The sequence below is a fragment of the Pseudophryne corroboree genome, chromosome 3 (assembly GCF_028390025.1).
Source record: "Pseudophryne corroboree isolate aPseCor3 chromosome 3, aPseCor3.hap2, whole genome shotgun sequence".
In the NCBI taxonomy this organism is placed as follows: domain Eukaryota; kingdom Metazoa; phylum Chordata; class Amphibia; order Anura; family Myobatrachidae; genus Pseudophryne; species Pseudophryne corroboree.
The window spans coordinates 3,747,236-3,770,134 of record NC_086446.1 but is presented as its reverse complement, the minus strand read 5'-3'; the positions used below and the strand labels follow the sequence as shown (position 1 = coordinate 3,770,134).

Genomic DNA, 22,899 nt, shown 5'->3' with positions numbered 1-22,899 from the left:
TTTTTAGCAGTTGGGCAAAACCATGTGCACTGCAGGGGGGGGCAGATATAACATGTGCAGAGAGAATTAAATTTGGGTGTGGTGAGTTCAATCTGCAATCTAAATTGCAGTGTAAAAATAAAGCAACCAGTATTTACCCTGCACAGAAACAAAATAACCCACCCAAATCTAAATCTCTCTGCAAATGTTATATCTGCCCCCCCAGCAGTGCACATGGTTTTGCCCAACTGCTAAAAACGTTCCTGCTGCGATCAACTTGGAATTACCCCCTATATGTGCATCTAATGTGGGAGGAACCTCCCTTTTTAAACAGTCCACAGTAGGAAAAGGAGAAAAAGAACCCACTATTTGGGAATCTTACATTTCTTACTGGGTGTAACCCAAGCTTCCTGCATAATTTCCTTCAGTTGTTCTGAATTAGGAAACTCTGCTCTCTCTTACGTCCTAGAGGATGCTGGGGTCCATTTAGTACCAAGGGGTATAGACGGGTCCTTTGGGAGCCACTGGCACTTTAAGAGTTTAATAGTGTGGGCTGGCTCCTCCCTCTATGCTTCTCCTACCAGACTCGGTTTAGAAAATGTGCCCAGAGAAGCCGGTCACAGCTAGGGGAGCTCTTAGGAGTTTTTCTAGTTTTATTATTGTCTGAGTCTGTTACGTTACAGGAAGGCTGCTGGTAACAGCCTCCCTGCTTCGTGGGACTTAGGGGGAAGTAGGAACCAACTTCCTGAGGAGTAAATGGTTCTCTACTCCGCTGACAGGACACTGAGCTCCTGAGGGTGCTGATCGCGAGCCCACGAGGCGACCGCTCACTCCCACAGCACGGCCGCCACCCCCTAACAGAGCCAGAAGAAAGAAGAGTGGTGAGTACAGCACCGGCATCCCGGTTAGCAAGTTGCCGGCGGGTATGGCAGCTCAAGGGTGGGAGTGCAGCTCTGACAGGCTGCGCTCCGGGGCGTCCTGAGTCAGCGCGATATTCCCTACACTGGTCATGCAGCAACAGGGGCTAATCCCACTGCTAACACTAAAATCCTCAGGCCAGTTTAAATTATTTGTGCGGGAAACCATGCACCATTACAAGGGGCGGGGCTTCCTCAGAGCGGATCCAGCACTCCACCAGCGTCCTTATCGCCCTGCAGATCATAGGAACTAGGACGCTGACAGGGAGCGCTGCCCTCCACATCACTCCAGCTATACCTCTGCTGTACCAGGGTGTTATAGACAAGGGGGTGGGTGTTATATATGTACTAACTACCCTATTAAGGTTAGTTAGTCAGCGACAGGATTTTATGATGATAACTGCCTACAGGGGCGCTGTTTGGCTGGCTCCTTATACTCTTTGACTCTCTGAAGGTACTCTGGGGGAAACTGTGTCTGACATTTTCCTGTGTGTGTGTGTGTGTGTGTGTGTGTGTGTGTAAGTGTGTATATCCACGTTACCATGTTTAGGAACTCTGTTTCTTGTGCTGCAGAATGTGTATCTTCTCCTGAGGAGTCTATTCCATGTACTCAGGACTGCAATGTGCTGTCTCAGCCTTCTGAATCCAAACCCCCATGGGTGGATTCTTTAAGGGGAATGATATCCCAGATTTCAACAAGGATGTCACATACTGAGAAAGATACAGTTTTTGAGACAATCTGTAGTGGGTTTGAAGTATTCAGCTCCCACTACTTTATCTAAAACCCCACCTACATACCCCCAAAAACATATACTTTCCCAGATAATGCAACCTGACACTGATACCGACTCTGATACAGGGGACGGTGATGGGGATATGCAGGGGGGATGCATCCATTGCTAAAGGGGTGCAGCTAATGATTGAAGCCATTAGGGATGTTTTCCATATTTCTGAAAAGGTTCCAGAACAAGTATTATTTATATTACAATAAATAAGAAATCCTTGCTTACCTTCCCTGCTTCTAAGGAGTTAAACTCCTTGTTTGAAAAATTCTGTCAAAACCCAGATAAAAACTTCAAGATCCCTAAAAGAATTATCATTGCTTTCCCTTTCCCTAAAGAGGATAGGAAGAAGTGGGAAAACCCACCTATAGTAAACGCTTCTGTATCGAGGCTGTTTAAAAAGGTGATTTCAACTGTCTTAAAGGAGCCGGCTGACCGCAAGATTGAGACTACGCTCAAACTACTATACACTGCTACAGGCGTGGCGTTAAGGCCCACTATTGCTTGTGCGTGGATTTCTAAAGCCATAGTAAAGTGGTCAGGCACCTTACTAGAGGACTTAGATACTATGGATAGGAGTGACAGTGACTTGTTTTTACGTCACATACAGGATTCTGCAGGTTTCATGGTGGAGGCCATGAAGGACATTGGCCTGCTTAATGCAAGGGCTACTTCCATGGCAGTTTTAGCACGCAGGGGACTCTTGCTACGCCAATGGACTGCGGACGCAGAATAAAAAAAAAAAGTGTGAAGAACCTGCCCTTCACAGGTCAGGCACTATTTAACGATGCGTTGATATGCAGAGTGACTGCGGGTAAGTCAACATTTCTCCCCTCCGCAGCAGCCCCGGCTAGGAAATCTTAACCTACGCCTACACTGCAGTCCTTTCGGACCGCAAAATGTAAACATCCAAACCCCCTCCCACCTTCTTTAGAGGAGGTCAGGGATAATCCAAAAAGCCTGCACCAACAGGTTCCCAGGAACAGAAACCAGGTTCTGCTTCCTCCAAATCTTCAGCATGATGGTGGACCCTCCCAGCCTGTAGATCGGGCAGGTAGGGGCGAGACTAAAAGACTTCAGTCACGTCTGGGCGTCATCATACCTAGACACCTGGGTGACTGATACTGTTACCTTAGGGGTACAGACTGGAGTTTCAAGAACTCCCACCTCACAGATTCTTCAAATCAGGCGTACCAACTTCGCTGACAGAAAGTGATATCCTACAGGAAGCCATTAAAAAATTGGTACAAACAAATGTAATTGTTCCAGTTCCACCTCTCTAAAAAAACAAGGTTTATTACTCAAACCTGTTTGTGGTACCAAAAACTGGATGGTTCGGTAAGGCCTAAAACGGTAAGTCGTTGAACCCCTACTTGAGGGTTTTCCAATTCAAGATGGAGTCTCTGAGAGCAGTGATCTCGGGTCTGGAGGAGGGGGAATTCCTAGTATCCCTGGATATTAAGGATGCGTACCTTCACATTACGATCTGGCCGCCTCACCTGGCCTATCTACGGTTTGCACTACAAGACTGTCGCTATAAGTTCCAGACATTTCCATTTGGCCTCTCCACAGCACCGAGGGTATTCACCAAGGTCATGGCGGCGATGATGTTCCTCCTACGCAAACAGGGAGTGAACATAAATTCAATTTCTGGACGTTCTGATGATAAAGGCATCTTCCAAGGAGAAGCTGTTGCACTCTCAACTACTCCAGGATCATGGGTGGATCCTAAACCTTCCAAAGTCTCATTTGGAACCGACAAGGAGACTGCCCTTCCTGGGAATGATACTCGACACGGAAGAGCAGCAGGTGTTTCTGCCTGTGGAGAAAGCGTTGGTGATCCAATCAATGGTCCGGGATGTCTTGAAAACTCCCAGGGTGTTGGTTCATCAGTGCATTCGCCTTCTGGGAAAGATGGTAGCCTCCTACGAGGCTCTACAGTACAGAAGGTTCCATGCACAGTTCTTCCAGCTGGATCTCCTGGACAAGTGGTCAGGATCACATCTTCACATGCACCAGCGGATACGCCTGTCCTCAAAAGCCAGAATTTCACTCCTCTGGTGGCTGCAAACTTCTCACCTACTCGAGGGCCGCAGGTTTGGGATTCAGAATTGGATTCTTCTAACCACGGATGCAAGCCTCAGAGGTTGGGGAGCAGTCACGCAGGGGGAAAATTTCCAAGAAAAGTGGTCAAGTCAGGAATCTCTCCTTCCAATAAACATTCTGGAACTAAAGGCCATGTACAACGGCCTTCTACAAGCGGCGCACCTTCTACAAGATTAAGACGTTCGGGTTCAGTCGGACAACATCACAGCGGTTTCCTATATAAACAGGCAGGGCGGAACGAAGAGCAGGGCTACGATGTCAAAGAGGTAACAAGAATCCTCATCTGGGCAGGAAGGCACGCACTGTCAGCAGTCTTCATTCCGGGAGTGGACAACTGGGAAGCAGGCTTCCTCAGCAGACACAATCTCTATCCAGGAGAATGGGGCCTCCACCCGGAGGTGTTCACAGAGGTATCAAGCCGATGGGGTGTACCTCAGACTTGATGGCCTCTCGTCTCAACAAGAAGCTTCGGAGGTACTGTTCCAGGTCACGAGCAGTTGTAGTGGATCCCCTGGTAACTCCGTGGGTGTTCCAGTCGATGTACGTGTTCCCTCCACTTCCACTCATCCCAAGGATTCTCAAACTTCTAAAAAGAACAAGAGTTCAGGTGATCCTCATTGCTCCGGACTGGTCCATAAGGGCTTGGTTCAACTGGGACGTTTTCTCCTCTTTCTGCAAGAAGGTGCGGATGTGGGCCTACGCTTGGGCTCCATTAAGGTCCAGATTTCGGCTTGTCCATTTTCTTCCAGAAACAATTTGCTGCTCTCCAAGGTTCTGACAGTCTTGAAGGGAGTTCTGCACAACCAACCACTCTTTGTTCCTCCTACGGCACCTTGGGATCTAAATGTGGTGCTGCAGTTTCTGCAATCAGACTGGTTCGAACCTTTACAGGAGGTGGACGTTAAGTTTCTTACTTGGAAGGCAGTCACACTGTTGGCATTGGCATCTGCTAGACATGTGTCTGATGTGGAGGCATTATCGCACAAGAGCTACTTGATTTTCCATGAAGATAGAGCTGAGCTCAGAATGCGTCAGCAATTTCTTCCAAAGGTTGTGTCGGCTTTTCATATCAACCAGCCTATTGTGCCAGTGGCTACTGACACCTCAATTACCTCAAAGTTCCTGGATGTTGTGAGGGCTTTGAAAATATATGTGAAGAGAACTGCTCATCACAGGAAGTCAGACTCGCTATTTGTCCTTTGTGTCACAACTGAGGGCCTGAGCTGATGGGAGGCAGCCTCAGTTGTAGGGGCTGAGATGTACCGGAACCTGGGAGGTTGTATCAGACCCCTGGACATGTAAGTAACATGTATAATAACTGCCCGAAGGCGTGACCACGACAACTTGGATAAAAGTCAATGATGTTTATTATGACAACTCCGCAACACAGCAGCAGTAAAAGAAAACGTAAAAGTCAGCAAAGAATAAATACAGTTCCTGAGTACTACAGGATGGCAGGAGCCACAGGGCACTGGTAGTGTGAGATAGTTCTTATGATCTTCTAGATGGAAAGTCCTTACCAGGCCCGACTGTAGCAGTGGAGATAACCCAGGATTGTGCCAGCTGGTGTTCCAGGAAAAGCTGGGTTGCTGAAGGTAAAACAGCTGCTGTGGATACTGGCTGGAACCAGACTGTTGTTAGCACGGAGTGGATACTGGCTGGAACCAGTTAAATAATAAATGAACTTGGGAGCGATGAAATATGAACTGAAATGTAGAACTTGAGAGCGGAGAAATAATAATACCGGTGGAGAGTGGTAAAGTGTAGAAAGGACACCGGCCCTTTAAGGGAAGCTGTACTCTGCTGGAAGCTGAGCTGGAAGCAGGTAATGTTGTAGCTGGAAACAGATGAATCCACAATGGATTGGAGAGTCAGGCTACACCGCAGGTGGAATGCTGGTGCGGGTCTCTATGGTGGAAGTCTTGAGACAGGAGCTGGAACCTGGAAGACAATCACAGGAGAGAGACAAACAGGAACTAGGTTTGACAACCAAAGCACTGACGTCTTCCTTGCTCAGGCACAGCTTACTTATACCTGCAGCAAGGAAGGGGTTGGCTAGGCAATTATGCAAATCAACAAAACAGACAGCAGATTGGTGGAAATGATCAGATGACAGAATCCAAGATGGCTGCGCCCATGCAGACACTTGGAGGGAAGTTTGGTTTGTAATCCATGTGGTCTGGGAAACAGTAATGGCGGCGCCGGCCACCGGAGACAGGAGACGCCAGGCTGATACATGCACATTTAACCACGCGGGCACAGCGGAGGCCGCGGCTGATAAAAACACCACTCTGACACTCTGCATGTGGAAACTCAGGAACAGCGGAATCCGGTCCTGGAACGCTGAGCCCGCCTTAGGAGGCATCTGAAGGGTAAGTAATGGCGTCCAGATACCCGGATCGTGACAGCACCCCCCCCTTTAGGAGTGGCCCCAGGACACTTCTTAGGCTTTAAAGGAAACTTTGCGTGGAAATTTCGGACCAAGGCAGGAGCATGGACGTCAGAGGCATTGGTCCAAGAGCGTTCTTCAGGACCATAGCCCTTCCAGTCAATGAGATACTGAAGTTGACCGTAACGGTGACGTGAGTCCAGGATCTTGGCCACTTCATACTCAACGCCTCGTTGAGTTTGGACTTTCGGAGTTGGTGGAAGTGAGGAATGAAACCGATTCAAGATTAGCGGTTTCAACAGGGAAACATGGAATGTCCTGGGTATTTTTAAGAAGGGAGGTAACTGGAGTCTTTAAGCAACAGGATTGATGACTTGATCAATTTTAAAAGGACCGATGTAGCGAGGTGCAAACTTCATACTGGGAACTCTTAACCTCAAATTCTTCGTGGATAACCATACCCGATCACCCACCTTGAGAGCAGGAACTGCTCGACGCTTCTTATCCGCAAACTTCTTGTACCTGAACGATGCCTTGAGCAGAGCTGATCGTACGCTCTTCCAGATATTGGCAAACTGATGCAAGGTGATATCCACTGCGGGAACAGAAGTTGCTGGAAGCGGTTGGAACTCAGGGACTTTAGGGTGGAATCCAAAGTTGGTGAAGAATGGTGTTGAAGAAGATGAAGAATGATACTGGTTGTTATGACAGAACTCGGCCCAGGGAAGTAATTGAACCCAGTCATCTTGAGAGGAGGACACATAGATGCGGAGGAAGGCCTCCAAGTCCTGATTCACCCTCTCAGTTTGACCATTGGTCTGAGGATGGTAAGCCGTGGAAAACTTTAACTTGACTTGGAGGACTTGACATAAACTTCGCCAGAATTTGGCTGTGAATTGAACTCCTCGATCTGAGATAATTTCTTCTGGAAGACCGTGGAATCGGAAGATCTCTTGTATGAATACTTGAGCCAACTTGGAAGCTGACGGAAGACCGGTGAGAGGAATGAAGTGTGCCATCTTGGTGAACCGGTCAACTACCACCCAGATGGTATTGAACTTGTTGCACATGGGCAAATCTGTAATAAAATCCATCGACAAATGGGTCCATGGTCGACGGGGAACAGATAGTGGAACCAGTTGCCCCGCAGGCGACTGGCGGGATACTTTATGTTGAGCACACTTTGGGCAAGATGCAATAAACTCCAAAACGTCCTTTTTCAGAGTTGGCCACCAATAGGACCTAGAGATAAACTCCAGGGTTTTTTGGATACCTGTATGTCCGGCAAAACGGGAAGCATGGGCCCAATGCATGAGCTTCTTCCTTAGTGTTGGCTTCACAAAACTTTTCCCTGATGGGGGCGTAGAGTCCATCCCTACCGTGGAGAATGCCAACGGATTTATAATAGGATGCTTGTCTGAAGACTCTGACTCATTTTCTTGCTCCCATGAGCGGGAAAGGGCATCGGCCTTGCGATTCTGAGAGCCCGGACAGAACTGGAGTTTAAAGTCGAACCTGGAAAAGAAAAGTGCCCATCTGGCCTGACGAGGGTTGAGACATTGTGCGCCTTTTAGATATAGAAGGTTCTTGTGGTCTGTAAGGATGGTGATTGAATGAGAAGCTCCCTCCAACAGATATCTCCACTCCTCTAGAGCGAGCTTGATGGCTAGCAACTCCTGGTCGCCAATGGCATAGTTGCGCTCCGCTGGGGAGAACTTCCGTGAGAAGAAACTGCAAGGATGTAAATGACCATCTTTAGCCCTCTGAGATAACACCGCTCCTACTCCAACGGAGGAGGCATCCACCTCTAAGATGAAAGCAGAGTCGATGTCAGGCTGTTTCAGGACAGGTGCAGAGATGAACCTCTGTTTCAAAAGATGAAAAGCTTGCATGGCTTCTTCAGACCACTTGGACGGGTTAGCACCCTTCTTGGTGAAAGCAGTAATAGGCGCCACAATGGTGGAAAAGTCTCGTATAAACTTTCGGTAATAATTGGCGAACCCTAAGAACCTCTGGACCCCTTTGAGGGTTAAGGGTACCGGCCAATTCTGGATTGCTTGTAGTTTCTCAGGATCCATCTCTAGTCCGGAACCGGACACAATGTACCCTAGAAACGGAATGGACTTGACTTCAAAGACGCATTTCTCTAATTTGCAGTAGAGATGATTGACACGGAGACGGGACAGAACCTCCTTTACCCAGAAACGATGTTCCTCTAAATCGTTGGCAAAAATGAGGATATCATCTAGATAGACCACGACATGACGGTATAGAATGTCTCTGAAGATCTCATTGACGAAATGCTGGAAGACAGCTGGAGCATTGCTCAATCCGAAGGGCATGACGAGGTACTCATAATGTCCATCACGGGTGTTAAATGCGGTCTTCCACTCGTCACCCTCACGGATCCGGATGAGATTGTATGCACCTCTCTGGTCCAACTTTGTAAAGATGGTAGCTCCGCTAACTCTGTCAAAGAGCTCAGTAATCAGGGGTAAAGGATAGCGGTTCTTGATGGTAATGTCGTTCAAACCTCTGTAGTCGATGCACGGCCGCAGACCACCATCTTTCTTCTTTACAAAAAAGAAGCCTGCGCCGGCTGGAGAAGAAGAAGGTCGAATGAACCCCTTTGCTAGGTTCTCTTTAATGTATTCCTCCATAGAATGCGTCTCGGGGAGAGACAACGGATAAGTTCGGCCTCGAGGTGGAACCTTCCCTGGAACGAGATCAATCGGGCAGTCCCATTCTCTATGAGGAGGAAGGATATCAGCAGAAGCTTTACTGAACACATCCGTGAAATCTTGATATGGAGGAGGTGGAACATCAGACGACCTGGGGGAGGAAGAACAGACAGGCAACACTTTAAACAAACATGTCTTAGTACAGGAGGAACCCCATGCCAGGATTTGCGTAGTCGTCCAATCAATTGTAGGATTGTGAAGACGGAGCCATGGGAGGCCCAGGACCACAGGATGTGTGGCTCTTGGAATCACTAAAAGTGAAATAAGTTCGGAATGAAGAACTCCCACTCTCAGACGAACTGGTAGAGTCCTTAGAGAAATAACTGTATCCAAAATTTTACTGCCATCCACAGCAGTTAAGGAAAAAGACGAAGGAAGTCTCTCGGTGGGTAGGGACCACCGTTTAACATAGGCTTCGGTAATAAAGTTCCCAGCTGCTCCGGAATCCAGGAGGGCAATGACGTTCTGATAACGTTGAGCAACTTGAAGCGAGACTGGGAGTTTACAATCTTGAGGAGATCATTACTCCTAGCCGGCCCTCTCCTTGGCGAGCTAGGATTTGGAGTTTCCCGGACGTTTGGGACAGGCATTAATGGTGTGAGACGGAGCTGCACAATGCAGACAGAGAAACTCGGAGAGACGTCTTCGGCGCTCAGCAGGAGTTAAACGGGAATGGCCAATTTGCATGGGTTCATCTTTAGTTGGTGACAGTTGGCGAGGAGGAGGAGCAGAAGATTTTGGAGCAGATGATCTTCCACGCTCAGTTGCTCTCTCTCTGAAACGTAAGTCAACTTTCGTACAAAGTGAGATTAGCTCATCTAACTTGGAGGGTAAGTCTCTGGTAGCTAACTCATCTTTAATACGCTCGGATAAACCATGCCAGAATGCAGCATACAGGGCCTCGTCGTTCCATGCCAGTTCGGATGCCAGGATCTGGAACTGTATAAGATATTGTCCTACAGTACGTGATCCCTGGCGTAAACGGAGAATCTCAGACGAAGCTGAAGTTACCCGGCCTGGCTCGTCGAAGATGCGCCTGAATGTTGACACGAATGCAGTGTAAGAAGATAGCAGGGTGTCGGACCTCTCCCATAACGGTGATGCCCAATCAAGGGCTGAGCCACTGAGAAGAGAAATAATGTAGGCAATTTTTGTTCGGTCGCTGGGAAAATTGCCAGGTTGTAGCTCAAACTGAATCTCACACTGGTTGAGAGATCCCCTGCAGAATCTTGGAGATCCGTCAAATTTTGCTGGCGTTGGAAGATGAAGACGTGGAGCAGAAATGGGTAAGGTGGGTGGGGTTATAGCTGGTCACTGTGGTTGACGCACCAGACGCGCCTGATCCACGGAGAGTTGTCTGAATCCCATCCAGCCGAGTAGAGAGATCCTGGAGACAGCGGATGATGTGGCCCTGTGCAGCCTCCTGATGTTCTAGTCGGGCTGCCAGTTCTTGCATCGGCCTGGCCGCTTGATCCTGGTCTCCGGCTGGATTCATTTGGTCAGTGCTTACTGTCACAACTGAGGGCCTGAGCTGACGGGAGGCAGCCTCAGTTGTAGGGGCTGAGATGTACCGGAACCTGGGAGGTTGTATCAGACCCCTGGACATGTAAGTAACATGAATAATAACTGCCCGAAGGCGTGACCACGACAACTTGGATAAAAGTCAATGATGTTTATTATGACAACTCCGCAACACAGCAGCAGTAAAAGAAAACGTGAAAGTCAGCAAAGAATAAATACAGTTCCTGAGTACTACAGGATGGCAGGAGCCACAGGGCACTGGTAGTGTGAGATAGTTCTTATGATCTTCTAGATGGAAAGTCCTTACCAGGCCCGACTGTAGCAGTGGAGATAACCCAGGATTGTGCCAGCTGGTGTTCCAGGAAAAGCTGGGTTGCTGAAGGTAAAACAGCTGCTGTGGATACTGGCTGGAACCAGACTGTTGTTAGCACGGAGTGGATACTGGCTGGAACCAGTTAAATAATAAATGAACTTGGGAGCGATGAAATATGAACTGAAATGTAGAACTTGAGAGCGGAGAAATAATAATACCGGTGGAGAGTGGTAAAGTGTAGAAAGGACACCGGCCCTTTAAGGGAAGCTGTACTCTGCTGGAAGCTGAGCTGGAAGCAGGTAATGTTGTAGCTGGAAACAGATGAATCCACAATGGATTGGAGAGTCAGGCTACACGGCAGGTGGAATGCTGGTGCGGGTCTCTATGGTGGAAGTCTTGAGACAGGAGCTGGAACCTGGAAGACAATCACAGGAGAGAGACAAACAGGAACTAGGTTTGACAACCAAAGCACTGACGTCTTCCTTGCTCAGGCACAGCTTACTTATACCTGCAGCAAGGAAGGGGTTGGCTAGGCAATTATGCAAATCAACAAAACAGACAGCAGATTGGTGGAAATGATCAGATGACAGAATCCAAGATGGCTGCGCCCATGCAGACACTTGGAGGGAAGTTTGGTTTGTAATCCATGTGGTCTGGGAAACAGTAATGGCGGCGCCGGCCACCGGAGACAGGAGACGCCAGGCTGATACATGCACATTTAACCACGCGGGCACAGCGGAGGCCGCGGCTGATGAAAACACCACTCTGACACTCTGCATGTGGAAACTCAGGAACAGCGGAATCCGGTCCTGGAACGCTGAGCCCGCCTTAGGAGGCATCTGAAGGGTAAGTAATGGCGTCCAGATACCCGGATCGTGACATTATGATCCCAACAAGATTAGGTGTCCTGCTTCTAAGCAGACAACTTCTCGCTGGATCATGCCTACTATCCAGCATGCTTATTCTACAACAGGTTTGGCATGTCCAAAATCTGTTCAGACCCACTCTACACGTAAGGTGGGTTCTACCTGGGTGGCTGCCCGGGGTGTCTCAACTATTCAGCTTTGCCGAGCAGCTACTTGGTCAGGGTCGAACACGTTTGCTAAGTTCTACAAGTTCAGTACTTTGGCCTCTGAGGACCTTAAGTTTGGTCAGTCTGTTCTGCAGGAACCTCAGCACTCTCACACCCATACTGGGAGCTTTGGTACATCCCCATGATACTATATGGATCCCAGCATCCTCTAGGACTTAGTTTTAAAAACACAGGCTCTGCTGCCTCTTCAATTGACAAAATGGATTTAACAGCCTGAATTAAATCAGGTATATCCACTGATGAGGAGTGCTCCTTATCTCTAGAAGCAGATTCAGAATGGGAAGATTCAGCTTCATCACCTGAAGTATCATCTGATTCTGAAAATCGAGTAGACATTGAGGACGAAGCACCCTGTCTATCTGACTTCCCCTCCTTGGGCCTATCCGCTAAATTTTGCTGAAAAGCAGCTGAGGACTGATCTAACTCATACACTGGATGTGGCATAACCCATGTGGGATGTTGCATGTAAGGGCTAAGTTGGAACACCATCCCTGGTACTGTAGCAGGTGTCATACGGTTTGCTAAGTTAGACAACGTCTGTGCAAAAGCTGCCCAGGGAGGTTGTGACTGAAAAGGTCCCTGACTAGGGGCCAGTCTATTCAGAAGGTTTTTATGCAGACTAGAGCAATTTTGCACACAAGTCATCTTGTACCAGATCCTGGGTTGTTAACCCAGATTTTCAGGACAAACATGATATTAATGTAGGTACCTCGTCACTTTTGCCTTTCGTGGACATAGCAAAAATATTAACCACACCAGTGTAATATATGCATAAATGTGACCGTATTCACTTTAATACTCTAAAGTGAAATCAAATCAGATCCCACCTGCCTCGCACCAGCATTGAGGATATGACAACACAAGGGACAGCTAACATATAACAGAGTTAGAGTCAGCAATCACACTAGCAATCGGTCTCAAAAACAAGAATGCATTAATATACACTGCTAGATAAGAACATTTCAACTACATAATACATATAAGTAGGTAGGAAGAACAATACTGCATTACCTTAAACCGGACACTGCATGTGTTCAGATGCACAGCTAATAATACAGCAGTTCACAATGCTCATTTGCATCAGGCACCTACTCGCTACTCGTACCGCCCAGGGTAGGTAGGAACTCAGTGCTGTATCACCTGCCTCAGAAAGAGCGGGATACAGGGAGACTTAAACCCCACTTCCATGTGTGACCATGCGACAAACAAACGTCTGATAAACTCAGACGCACCAGTGTACCCCGCCGCACTATAACAAAACAAAGCTTGTGGCTGCAAAAAAATTCTAGCAGCTCAACTGTACAACGTGACTGGCTCCTGCACCATGCAAAAAACTGAATTACCTGAGACAGGAGGTGGGCATATAGGGGGCTGGCCCGATGCATCCTTGGAGTCTGAAAAGCTTAACTGTTTGGTGCCCAATCCGCTGTCACTTCATCATATCCCAAGGTAGATCCTGTGGATCACTGTGGACCCTGATAGAGAACTTAGAGATTTTATTGCTCTATGTGTGATTTAAGGTTGTTTAATTTGTCTTTGTTTCACTACAAGAAAACTTTATAACACAGTTATAGGTAGAGCTATAAACAGCACCCAGGCATTATTACACTATTGGTTTACATCTAATATACTTCATTGGTTTACATTTTATATACACAATCCATACCTCCCAACATGACCCATTCCAGGAGGGACAACATGCTCTCTACCTGGACTTCCCTCTTAATTTATGATTGCAATCACCTGGGTTTTTTATCAATAAAATAGTTCAACACCGGTGACGCCAATCGTGTATTAAGAGGGAAGTCCAGGTAGAGAGCAATTTGTCCCTCCTTGAATGTCATGTTGGGAGGTAAGTACAATCTCATATACGCCTCCTTTACCCCCCCAACCCCCCCCCCCCCCCCCCCCCCCGGCTTAATCCGACCCTATATAGATAGATGCAAGCGTATGTTACATAACTACCTTTACTGCAGAGTAAAAAAAATTATTTATCACTACCGCAACTAATAACTCTACATCAATATTAACATTGGTTTGAGAATTTACCAACATGACAGGAATTTACCATAACAGCCCCTACAAAGTCCCCAACCTTCACTGGCAGTTACCTCAGATCTGTCCAGTCTCACCCAGGGGCATTGGGCCTAATTCAGAGTTGATTGCAGCAGCAAATTTGTTAGCAGTTGGAAAAAACCAAGGCCCTCATTCCGAGTTGTTCGCTCGCAAGCTGCTTTTAGCAGCTTTGCACACGCTAAGCCGCCGCCTACTGGGAGTGAATAGTAGAATTGCGAACAAAAGATTAGCAGAATTGCGAATAGAAACTTCTTAGCAGTTTCTGAGTAGCTCGAGACTTACTCCGCTATCAGTTCACTCAGTTTCGTTCCTGGTTTGACGTCACAAACACTCCCAGCGTTCACCCAAACACTCCCCCATTTCTTCAGACACTCCCGCGTTTTTCCCAGAAACTGTAGCGTTTTTTCGCACACACCCATAAAACGGACAGTTTCCGCCCAGAAACAACCACTTCCTGTCAATCACATTACCATCACCAGATCGAAGAAAAAAACCTTGTAATGCCGTGAGTAAAATACCTAACTTAATAGCAAATTTACTTGGCGCAGTCGCACTGCGGACATTGCGCATGCGCATTAGCGACTAATCGCTCCGTTGCGAAAAAAAATACCGAGCGATCAACTCGGAATGATCACCCATGTGCACTGCAGGTGGGGCAGATATAACATGTGCAGAGAGAGTTAGATTTGGGTGGGGTGTGTTCAAACTGAAATCTAAACTGCAGTGTAAAAATAAAGCAGCCATTATTTACCCTGCACAGAAACAAAATAGCTCACCCAGATCTAACTCTCTCTGCAAATGTTATATCTGCCCCACCTGCAGTGCAAATGGGCCCTCATTCCGAGTTGTTTGCTTGCTAGCTGCTTTAAGCAGCCATGCAAACGCTAAGCCGCCGCCCTCTGAGAGCGTATCTTAGCTTAGCAGAAGTGCGAACGAACAAAGCTTGCGAACACTTCAGACTATTTAGTTCCTGTTTTGACGTCGCAAACACGCCCTGCGTTCGGCCAGCCACGCCTGCGTTTCCCCAGGTACACCTGTGTTTGTATTTGACACGCCTGTGTTTTTCAGCACACTCCCTGAAAATGGTCAGTTACCTCCCAGAAATGCCCCTTCCCTGTCAATCACTCTGCGGCCAGCAGTGCGACTGAAAAGCTTCGCTAGACTTGTGTGAAACTACTTCGGCTGTTGTCAAAGTACGTCGCACATGCGCCGCTTTTTTGCTTAAGCACTGCTCTGCGAATGAAAACAGCTGGCGAACAACTCGGAATGACCACTATGGTATTGCCCAACTGCTAATAAATTTGCTGCTGTGATCAACTCTAAATTACCCCCATTGTCCCAATCGTACTGTATACAGCTGCTTTATATCCACCTGCTGGTTCCTTCAGGTACACACTACATCTCACTCCAGCGGTACAGCAGCTTTACCCACATGCTCAAGTCCTTCCCCAGCCGGGATCTCCTAACATTTCTCCAGAACTGGGAGAGGTCAACCTCTCACCTCCAGTCCAGTGCACAGAATGACTCAACCTCTATTCCTCTCCCCACTGCTGCCTTGGGTTTGTGGAGCATGGCTATTGGTCAGGGGTCATGTAATTGATGATGTAATATGGGCAGGTCAGCCTTGTACACTGTGGCTGGATATTGCAGATGTCTACCGGGGGAAATTTCTTCCTCCCACCCTGGTGTCTGCTGGGAATCAGCCTGACGGCCGGGCACCATTTAAGAATCTGCGAAGTTCCTGGCTAATTCCACTGAACCAAACAAAACAATCACCATAGTAACATGAGAACTGCAAGAACTAGGAGACGGGCTGGTGTGTAGGTTGGAGTCCACAGTCCACGTGCTGAATTGTCACACACACATTATATATATATATATATATATATATATATATATAGGAAAAACATAGTGATATATTGTATAAAAAGTGTTTATCCTAATAATGCGATTTTAAGCAGATTGGAACAATTTTGACACACTGGTTCAGAAATCTGTGGCTAAATGAAACATGCTGGATATGTAACATATGTATCTAGGAATTTGGCAGAGAATGATACAGATGAACATAGTGATACATTTTTGAAACAGGTTTATGATATTGGTATACATAGCTGAGAATAGACTTGAATGGAATGTTGATAGCTATGGATACAGATCTAGAGTAAAAGAAATGATACTGATCTGTTTGCTGATGATAGTAATATCAAATGGTTTTCATGGCTGCGATCTATATATTTATATATGTATTGAGATTTATGAATATTTTTACCACAAGTGTAATATCGATCTAATACAAGACGTATAATTATTTCTCACACAGATCTAATATAAGATATGTCATTATTCTTTATAAGGGATACAATTGAATTCAATGCCTTTACAGAATGACATTTACACAATAGTCAATGTTATTCAGAAAATCCCTGTTTATTTTAGGAGTATGAATTAAAGGTTACGTTTTAAACTATTACAATCATATCATACGATTTGCAAATGAAATATTGTTATAAAAGAGTGCTCCAAAAAGCAATCTATTCTTCTTGTTGCTTCTTTGCAACAAACACATTGTTTAATGTTTGGTTTTCTTGGTTGCAGGAGCACCTCCAGCATCCTAAAGTTCATAACCCCAGAGGAGGAATACACATACTAGCTGGTTTTTGTTTTTCAATGTACTTTTATTAATATAATCAAATTATTTCAGTCTGGTGCGGGATACATAGTAGAATATTATTTATATATATATATATATATATATATGTATATTGATGGTTTCCCAACATCTGCCCATGTGATGGCAATTTGGTGACATTTCACCATAGTCTGTATTGAAAAATGTCAACTTTTGGACAAACGTTTTCCATATATGTATATTATTCCCAGCAGATGGATGTAGCAGCCGGAATGTCTCAGAGGATCCTCTGATTATATTTCCAGATGGTGAAATAGAAGAAGAGAATGACACCCAAGATTCTACGGAAGAAATCCCTCTTACCCCAGTTACACATCCGGAACATCACCGTGCAGATATATCATCTGGTTCCTCTGATCCTGGGGAATGTTCTCCTGATATCTCTGATGCATCTGTTACAGCTCTGACAGTAGATACAGTGTGTCCCTCTAATATAGATGCTGAATGTTCAACACAGAGCACAGAGCCTGTTACCCATCAGCCAGGGAATAGGCCACTTCAATGTTCTCAGTTTGGGGAATGCTTAAGATATGAATCATTTTTATGTATACATCAGAGATATCACAAAGTTAAGAGGCTGTTTCCATGTTCTGAGTGTGGAAAAAGTTATACAGAGAAATCAAATCTTGTTAGACACCAGAGAAGTCACACAGAGAGACCATTTCCATGTTCTAAGTGTGGGAAATGTTTTAGCGATAAATCAGTTCTTGTTAAACACCAGAGATGTCACAGAGAGAGACAATTTCCATGTTCTGAGTGTGGGAAATGTTTTAGAGATAAATCAGTTCTTGCTAGACATCAGAGAAGTCACACAGGTGAGAGACCATTTCCATGTTCTGAGTGTGGGAAATGTTTTACAAGGCTATCAAGTCTTTTTACACATCAGAGAAGTCACACAGGTGAGAACCCATTTCCATGCTCTGAGTGTGGGAAAGGTTTTGGACAGAAATCACATCTTGTTAGACATCAGAGAAGTCACACAGGTGAGAGGCCATTTCCATGTTCTGAGTGTGGGAAATGTTTTGGACAGAAATCACTTCTTGTTACACATCAGAGAAGTCACACAGGTGAGAGGCCATTTCCATGTCCTGAGTGTGGGAAATGTTTTGCACTTAAATCATATCTTGTTAGACATCAGATAAGTCACACAGGTGAGAAGCCATTTCCATGTTCTGAGTGTGGGAAATGTTTTGGACAGAAATCACTTCTTGTTACACATCAGAGAAGTCACACAGGTGAGAGGCCATTTCCATGTCCTGAGTGTGGGAAATGTTTTGCACTTAAATCATATCTTGTTAGACATCAGATAAGTCACACAGGTGAGAAGCCATTTCCATGTTCTGAGTGTGGGAAATGTTTTGGACAGAAATCATGTCTTGTTATACATCAGAGAAGTCACACAGGTGAGAAGCCATTTCCATGTCCTGAGTGTGGGAAATGTTTTACACAGAAATCATCTCTTGTTACACATCAGAGAAGTCACACAGGTGAGAAGCCATTTCCATGTCCTGAGTAAGTGGAATTACTCAGGAGGTACTTTGTGTGTTTGCAAGTGAGAATATTTTATTAAAAAATTAAACAGCATTGTGTGGCTCATTCAGGTGCAGTTTTTGCTGTTGCTATCTTGCCGTATGCAATTGCAAGTATAAGCTAATATGGGCAGATGCTAACTAAGCATAGGGGCGCCCAGTGCTGTTGCATTATTTCCGTCCAGCAGCGTATAATTGCTGATACATCGGTACCATCATTGCAAATTAGGCCATGTTGGAGAGTCTTGAGTGCCTCTGAAGATGCACAGGCTGAGCTGCTCTCCCAGGATGCTGAGGGCTCTCCAGTAGAAAATCAAAACAGGTTACTGTCCGTAGAAGAGGTTGGGAAGTTTGGGGGCACACTTTGTATAATATGTATAGAAAATGTTAAACTATAACTTATTCAGACCTGGGTAAAATATATAAAAAACTTTACTCACAATGCAACAACAAAAATAAATATTTTATGAAAAAATATTGTTTGCTGAGGGGTACGTCACTGGTGAGAAGTGAATGTGAAACGTACGTTTTAGGAAAAATATTGTTTGCTGAGGGAACGTCACTGGTGAGAAAGTAAATGTGAAATGTACGTTCAGTTCTAAGAGTCCTGTTTCATTCCCGGAGTCATGTGAGCAAGTCTGCACTGTACACCTGCCCGCGAAGGTAACTTCTTATCTACCATTCCCTTTTCTCTATCACACTGACCTCTCTATCCCAACGTCACTGCAATGTTATATTAGGAAACTAGTGTGTGGTGATTACTGTATGGCGGTGTGGTGATTGATTACTGTGTGGAGGTGCAGTGATTACTGAGTGGCGGTGTAGTGATTACTGACTGGCGGTGTAGGGATTACTGTGTGGCCGTGTGATTACTGTATGGCTGTGTGGTGATTACTGCATGGCAGTGTGATTACTTTATGGTGGTGTGATTACGGTGTGGCGATTACTTTATGGTGGTGCGATTATTTATGACGGTGTGGTGATTACTGTATGGCAGTGTGATTACTTTACGGTGGCGTGATTACTGTGTGGCGCTGTGGTGATTACTTTATGGTGGTGTCAAAGTCAGAAAAATATCACTATGCACACTGCCATATTTTGCACCTCATACATGTCCGCGCTGCGCATGCGTACGCTCTCCCTTGCGTGCGCATACCCGCTGTCACGTGCACCCGCAGGCGCACGGTGTGCGCATTTACGGTAGAGTTTATGTGTTCATAGCGTGCGACTCAATCGTTACATATTTTAACTATCGCTCGTGCGAATAGTTATGGACATAAGAAGTTTATGTCCATTTACTATTATTTGCACTTACTTAGCCATGCAGCGGGAAACCTAGTTTCCCACCCACCTGAGCAGTTGGGAATAGACACAGCCCACCTGTATGAATCAACCTATGACCTTTTGTTATAATGCAAAGATGAATTCCTGTGTCCAATGAACAATGAGATTGTAGGGACCATTGAATTGTATTGTGTGTGGGGCATAAATAGACAAGCCGACCATATCCAGCTCACTCTCTTCAACGGTTCTCATTGCTGAAAATCGGGAGCTGGATATCGAGGCGCATGCGATCGTTCCCCTTGTGCGTAAGTTTTCTCCGCAATCATATTGTCTTTATTGTTATTGTGAGCCATTTCTCTCTCTCTCTTCTCCTCTTTCTCTCTTATTTTCCCTTAAACGTAATTGTATTGTATTGTATTTCCTGTGTAGTTATCTGTTTAGGTAGTCTATGTTATATTGTAGTGTGTGACTTGTACTGTATTCATCTTTTTGCAAGTATAACATTCATATAAGGCCTTAGACCCTAAGCACGGTATTTGTGTATTTCTTATAGTGTTAAGTATTCTCAGAGCGTCGGTGACGCTCAAACAGCTTTTAAGCTAATAAGGTTACACAAGGTTGCATCTACACTCTATCACTACACTAAGGTTTTACTGCATATTACGTTGTTCATGGTTTAGTTATAAAGGTTTAACATTGTAAGCGTCTGCGCCGCTGGTGATCTCCTCGTGGTCCCGAGCGTCCGCTACGCTATAGCGAATCATTACGTTAGTCGGCAGCCAATAGCGTGCCTGCCTGTGATCTCTTGGCCGTGAGCGAACGTGACGCTTGAGCGTCTCGACTACGGCTAAGCGATTGTTACGCAACGTGCGTACGCTTACGGTACTCCATACGTCAATAGCGTACAGTGTTCATAGACCTCTTAAAGGGTTTTAAATAAGATAAATATTTAGCTTTATCAATTGGGGACTCGTCCAGTCCTTCACATATCTCTGCTAGGTAATTTCAGCAGACATTATCCATCAGCAAAGGGCGGGAGATCATATTCCTCATAGTGCTGTTTGGATAAGCGTCTGCTTCGCTTAGTAAAGGGTGCTGAGGGAATCCGGAACCGGAGGTAAGAACAAAATGCTAGTGTCTTTTAAAACTGTTTATTTCTGTCTTGCGTACGCACACACGCATATCTGCATTTCTTTTCATTTGTGTATTTTCATATATCACTCTCCTGTTTGCCATTTTATAATTGATAAACGTGCTAAGAGAGATTTGTCGCTATTTAATAGTTAAAGTGTAAAAGTAATACATTAAGGGGTAAATTGCAAAGCTCACACGCAGCTCTACCTAAAGGTACAAGGAGAGATTGGTGCGGTGCTCGGTAGACGATCGAGGATCATCTACATTGATAAACGTGTTAGTTGTGTTACAGTGGACATTTGCTTTGTGTACACGTGTCTAACAAAGGGCTGAGACTCGCGTACGCAAAGGCCGACGCACGCAGCGTAAATTACGCAATGGTGCGTCCGGGTACGCCCACGTAACTCAAATCACACGATAAGTGTTATTTTAGCAGGCGAAAAGGTGGCAACGCGATAAATAGCGCAAATCTATTTTTAGTGTCCGAAATTTAGACTAACAGATCCTTCTCCAAATTTACAACACATCTGGTCTAAAGAAAAATTTATGCGCAGAAATAGAAATAGAAACAAAAGTGTACATGTGGTGAGTGAGTGTGTTATATACAATTTTGAGGTTGAACCACAGGAAGTCGGGTTCCCGCAGGGTACATACGTGTAAGTGACGTACATGGTGGCTAGGGAGGCATCCCTTGTTAAACATAAATCAGAGCATTAGAGTATAGCAGACCAGGAGGTCATACTGTAGCACAGACCAGGAGGTCCAGAACAGACCAGAAGGTCCAAGTACAGCAGACAAGGAAGTCCGCTATAAATAGAGAAAAGAGCACAACCCTGGGGGTTGGTGCAGAACCCATATAGGCCATAAAGCTCTTGCTGAAGGAATTCGCAGCCGAAATTTTCGATTCCGTTGGTCGCTCCATACATAAGATTAGTTGCTTATGTACTGAACGATTGTATCGCACGTAATTGTGTGCATTAGTAAACCTGACCAGTACCATTTGCGTACCATTAAGGGTCATAAACGCTATTTGTACATTCTGACGTGATTTGTGTAATTTTTTATTTTCTAAAAGGGAAGTTCGCTGGTCACTCAGGAATTGTCCAACAACCAATAGTTACTGGAAAGAGTAAGTGTTCTGCGGATAACCCTCGCATGTTCCAGTAAATAGAGGTTCAGGTCAGGGGCCCTGGGTCGAGTACGCCAGCACTAGGGCAGTGTGTAGGTCGTATTGGTCGGCGTGGGCGAGTGAGTGGGGTACTCGGTAAACCGCCACCGTTGGCCTATCGTGAACATTTTGGTTTGTTTGTAAGGGTTCGCTAAGCGCAACGCCTGCAAGTTATGGGGGCCAATTGTTCAGGTAGGGGACGATCAACCTCGGTTCGGGTTGATTCAGTGAACCGACCAGTCGGGTCGGCAAGATATGTAATGTGTGAAAAATACGGGTCACACACAGAGGTTTTATGTGATGAATGGTAGAGAATGACGGAACATGACGGGGAGAAATTCCCAAGAGTAGGCAGCTTCAGCCCAGAAGTGTTACAAAATTTAAGGAGGAGGATATGTCTCATTAAATCAGCAAAGAGACGAATCAAACATTATGATTATTTGCAGTTATGGCAACAGGAGGGTGAAATACAGAGAGGCTTGGCTCAGGCGGCGGGATCTAATCCTATCAGGAAACTGATAGCCACGGCCCCACCGCCACCATACATATCAGGAGAGAAATTGGTTGCGGAGAATGACGCACTAGGGTGTAACAAACAAACACTTAGCAACTGTGTAAATGTTAATAAGTTAACCCATGCAAGTATTAACCCGTGCAAGTTGTACCCTGTTTTGAACTTTCCCCAGGAGTGTGATCAAGAGGACGAATCGGCAACAATATCGGCGCTCTCTCTAGCAGCCACCATATCAGAAACAACAGTAGGCACGGCCCAACCCATAAGATTAGTAGCAAAGGCCCCTAGTGGAGGGACAGGTGAGGTCGTATCAACGGGTAAGTACGGCACCATACACTATGCTGAAACTGTTTCACCACAGGTTGTAGAGTCTACACAGAATGATGTTGCTAGACTTAATCCTGTTAGGGTAATAGCAGTGCCAAATGGGAAAACTGACGTTTCAGGAGTCACTCCTGTCAGGAACATTGCCATGTACAGCCCGTTTTCCCGAATGGAATTAAGAACCATAGTGTCTGAATTCCCTGACCCTAGGAAAGATTTAGTTGCTAGCCAAAAATACATCAGAGACCTAGGGAACACTGTAGAGCCCAATAACAAAGACTGGCAGATATTGCTGAGGGCATGTTTACCCTCCAATGTCGACGCAGCTCAATTTTTA

At 45.7% G+C, this 22,899-nt stretch overlaps 1 protein-coding gene across 2 annotated transcripts in view; it reads left to right on the top strand.

Moving 5' to 3' along the window:
• LOC135054497 (zinc finger protein ZFP2-like) overlaps positions 1-18,638 on the top strand; it is a 40,982-nt gene extending 22,344 nt beyond the window's left edge. The window contains exon 7 of one of the 2 annotated variants that reach the window (XM_063957614.1): positions 16,804-18,638. In XM_063957614.1, coding sequence (XP_063813684.1) covers positions 16,804-18,125 — 1,322 coding nt within the window. In that variant the 3' untranslated portion in view covers positions 18,126-18,638. Of the gene's footprint in view, positions 1-16,800 lie in introns of both variants that reach the window. The other variant, XM_063957612.1, reaches the window with a different exon arrangement.
• Positions 18,639-22,899: the final 4,261 nt, after the last annotated feature.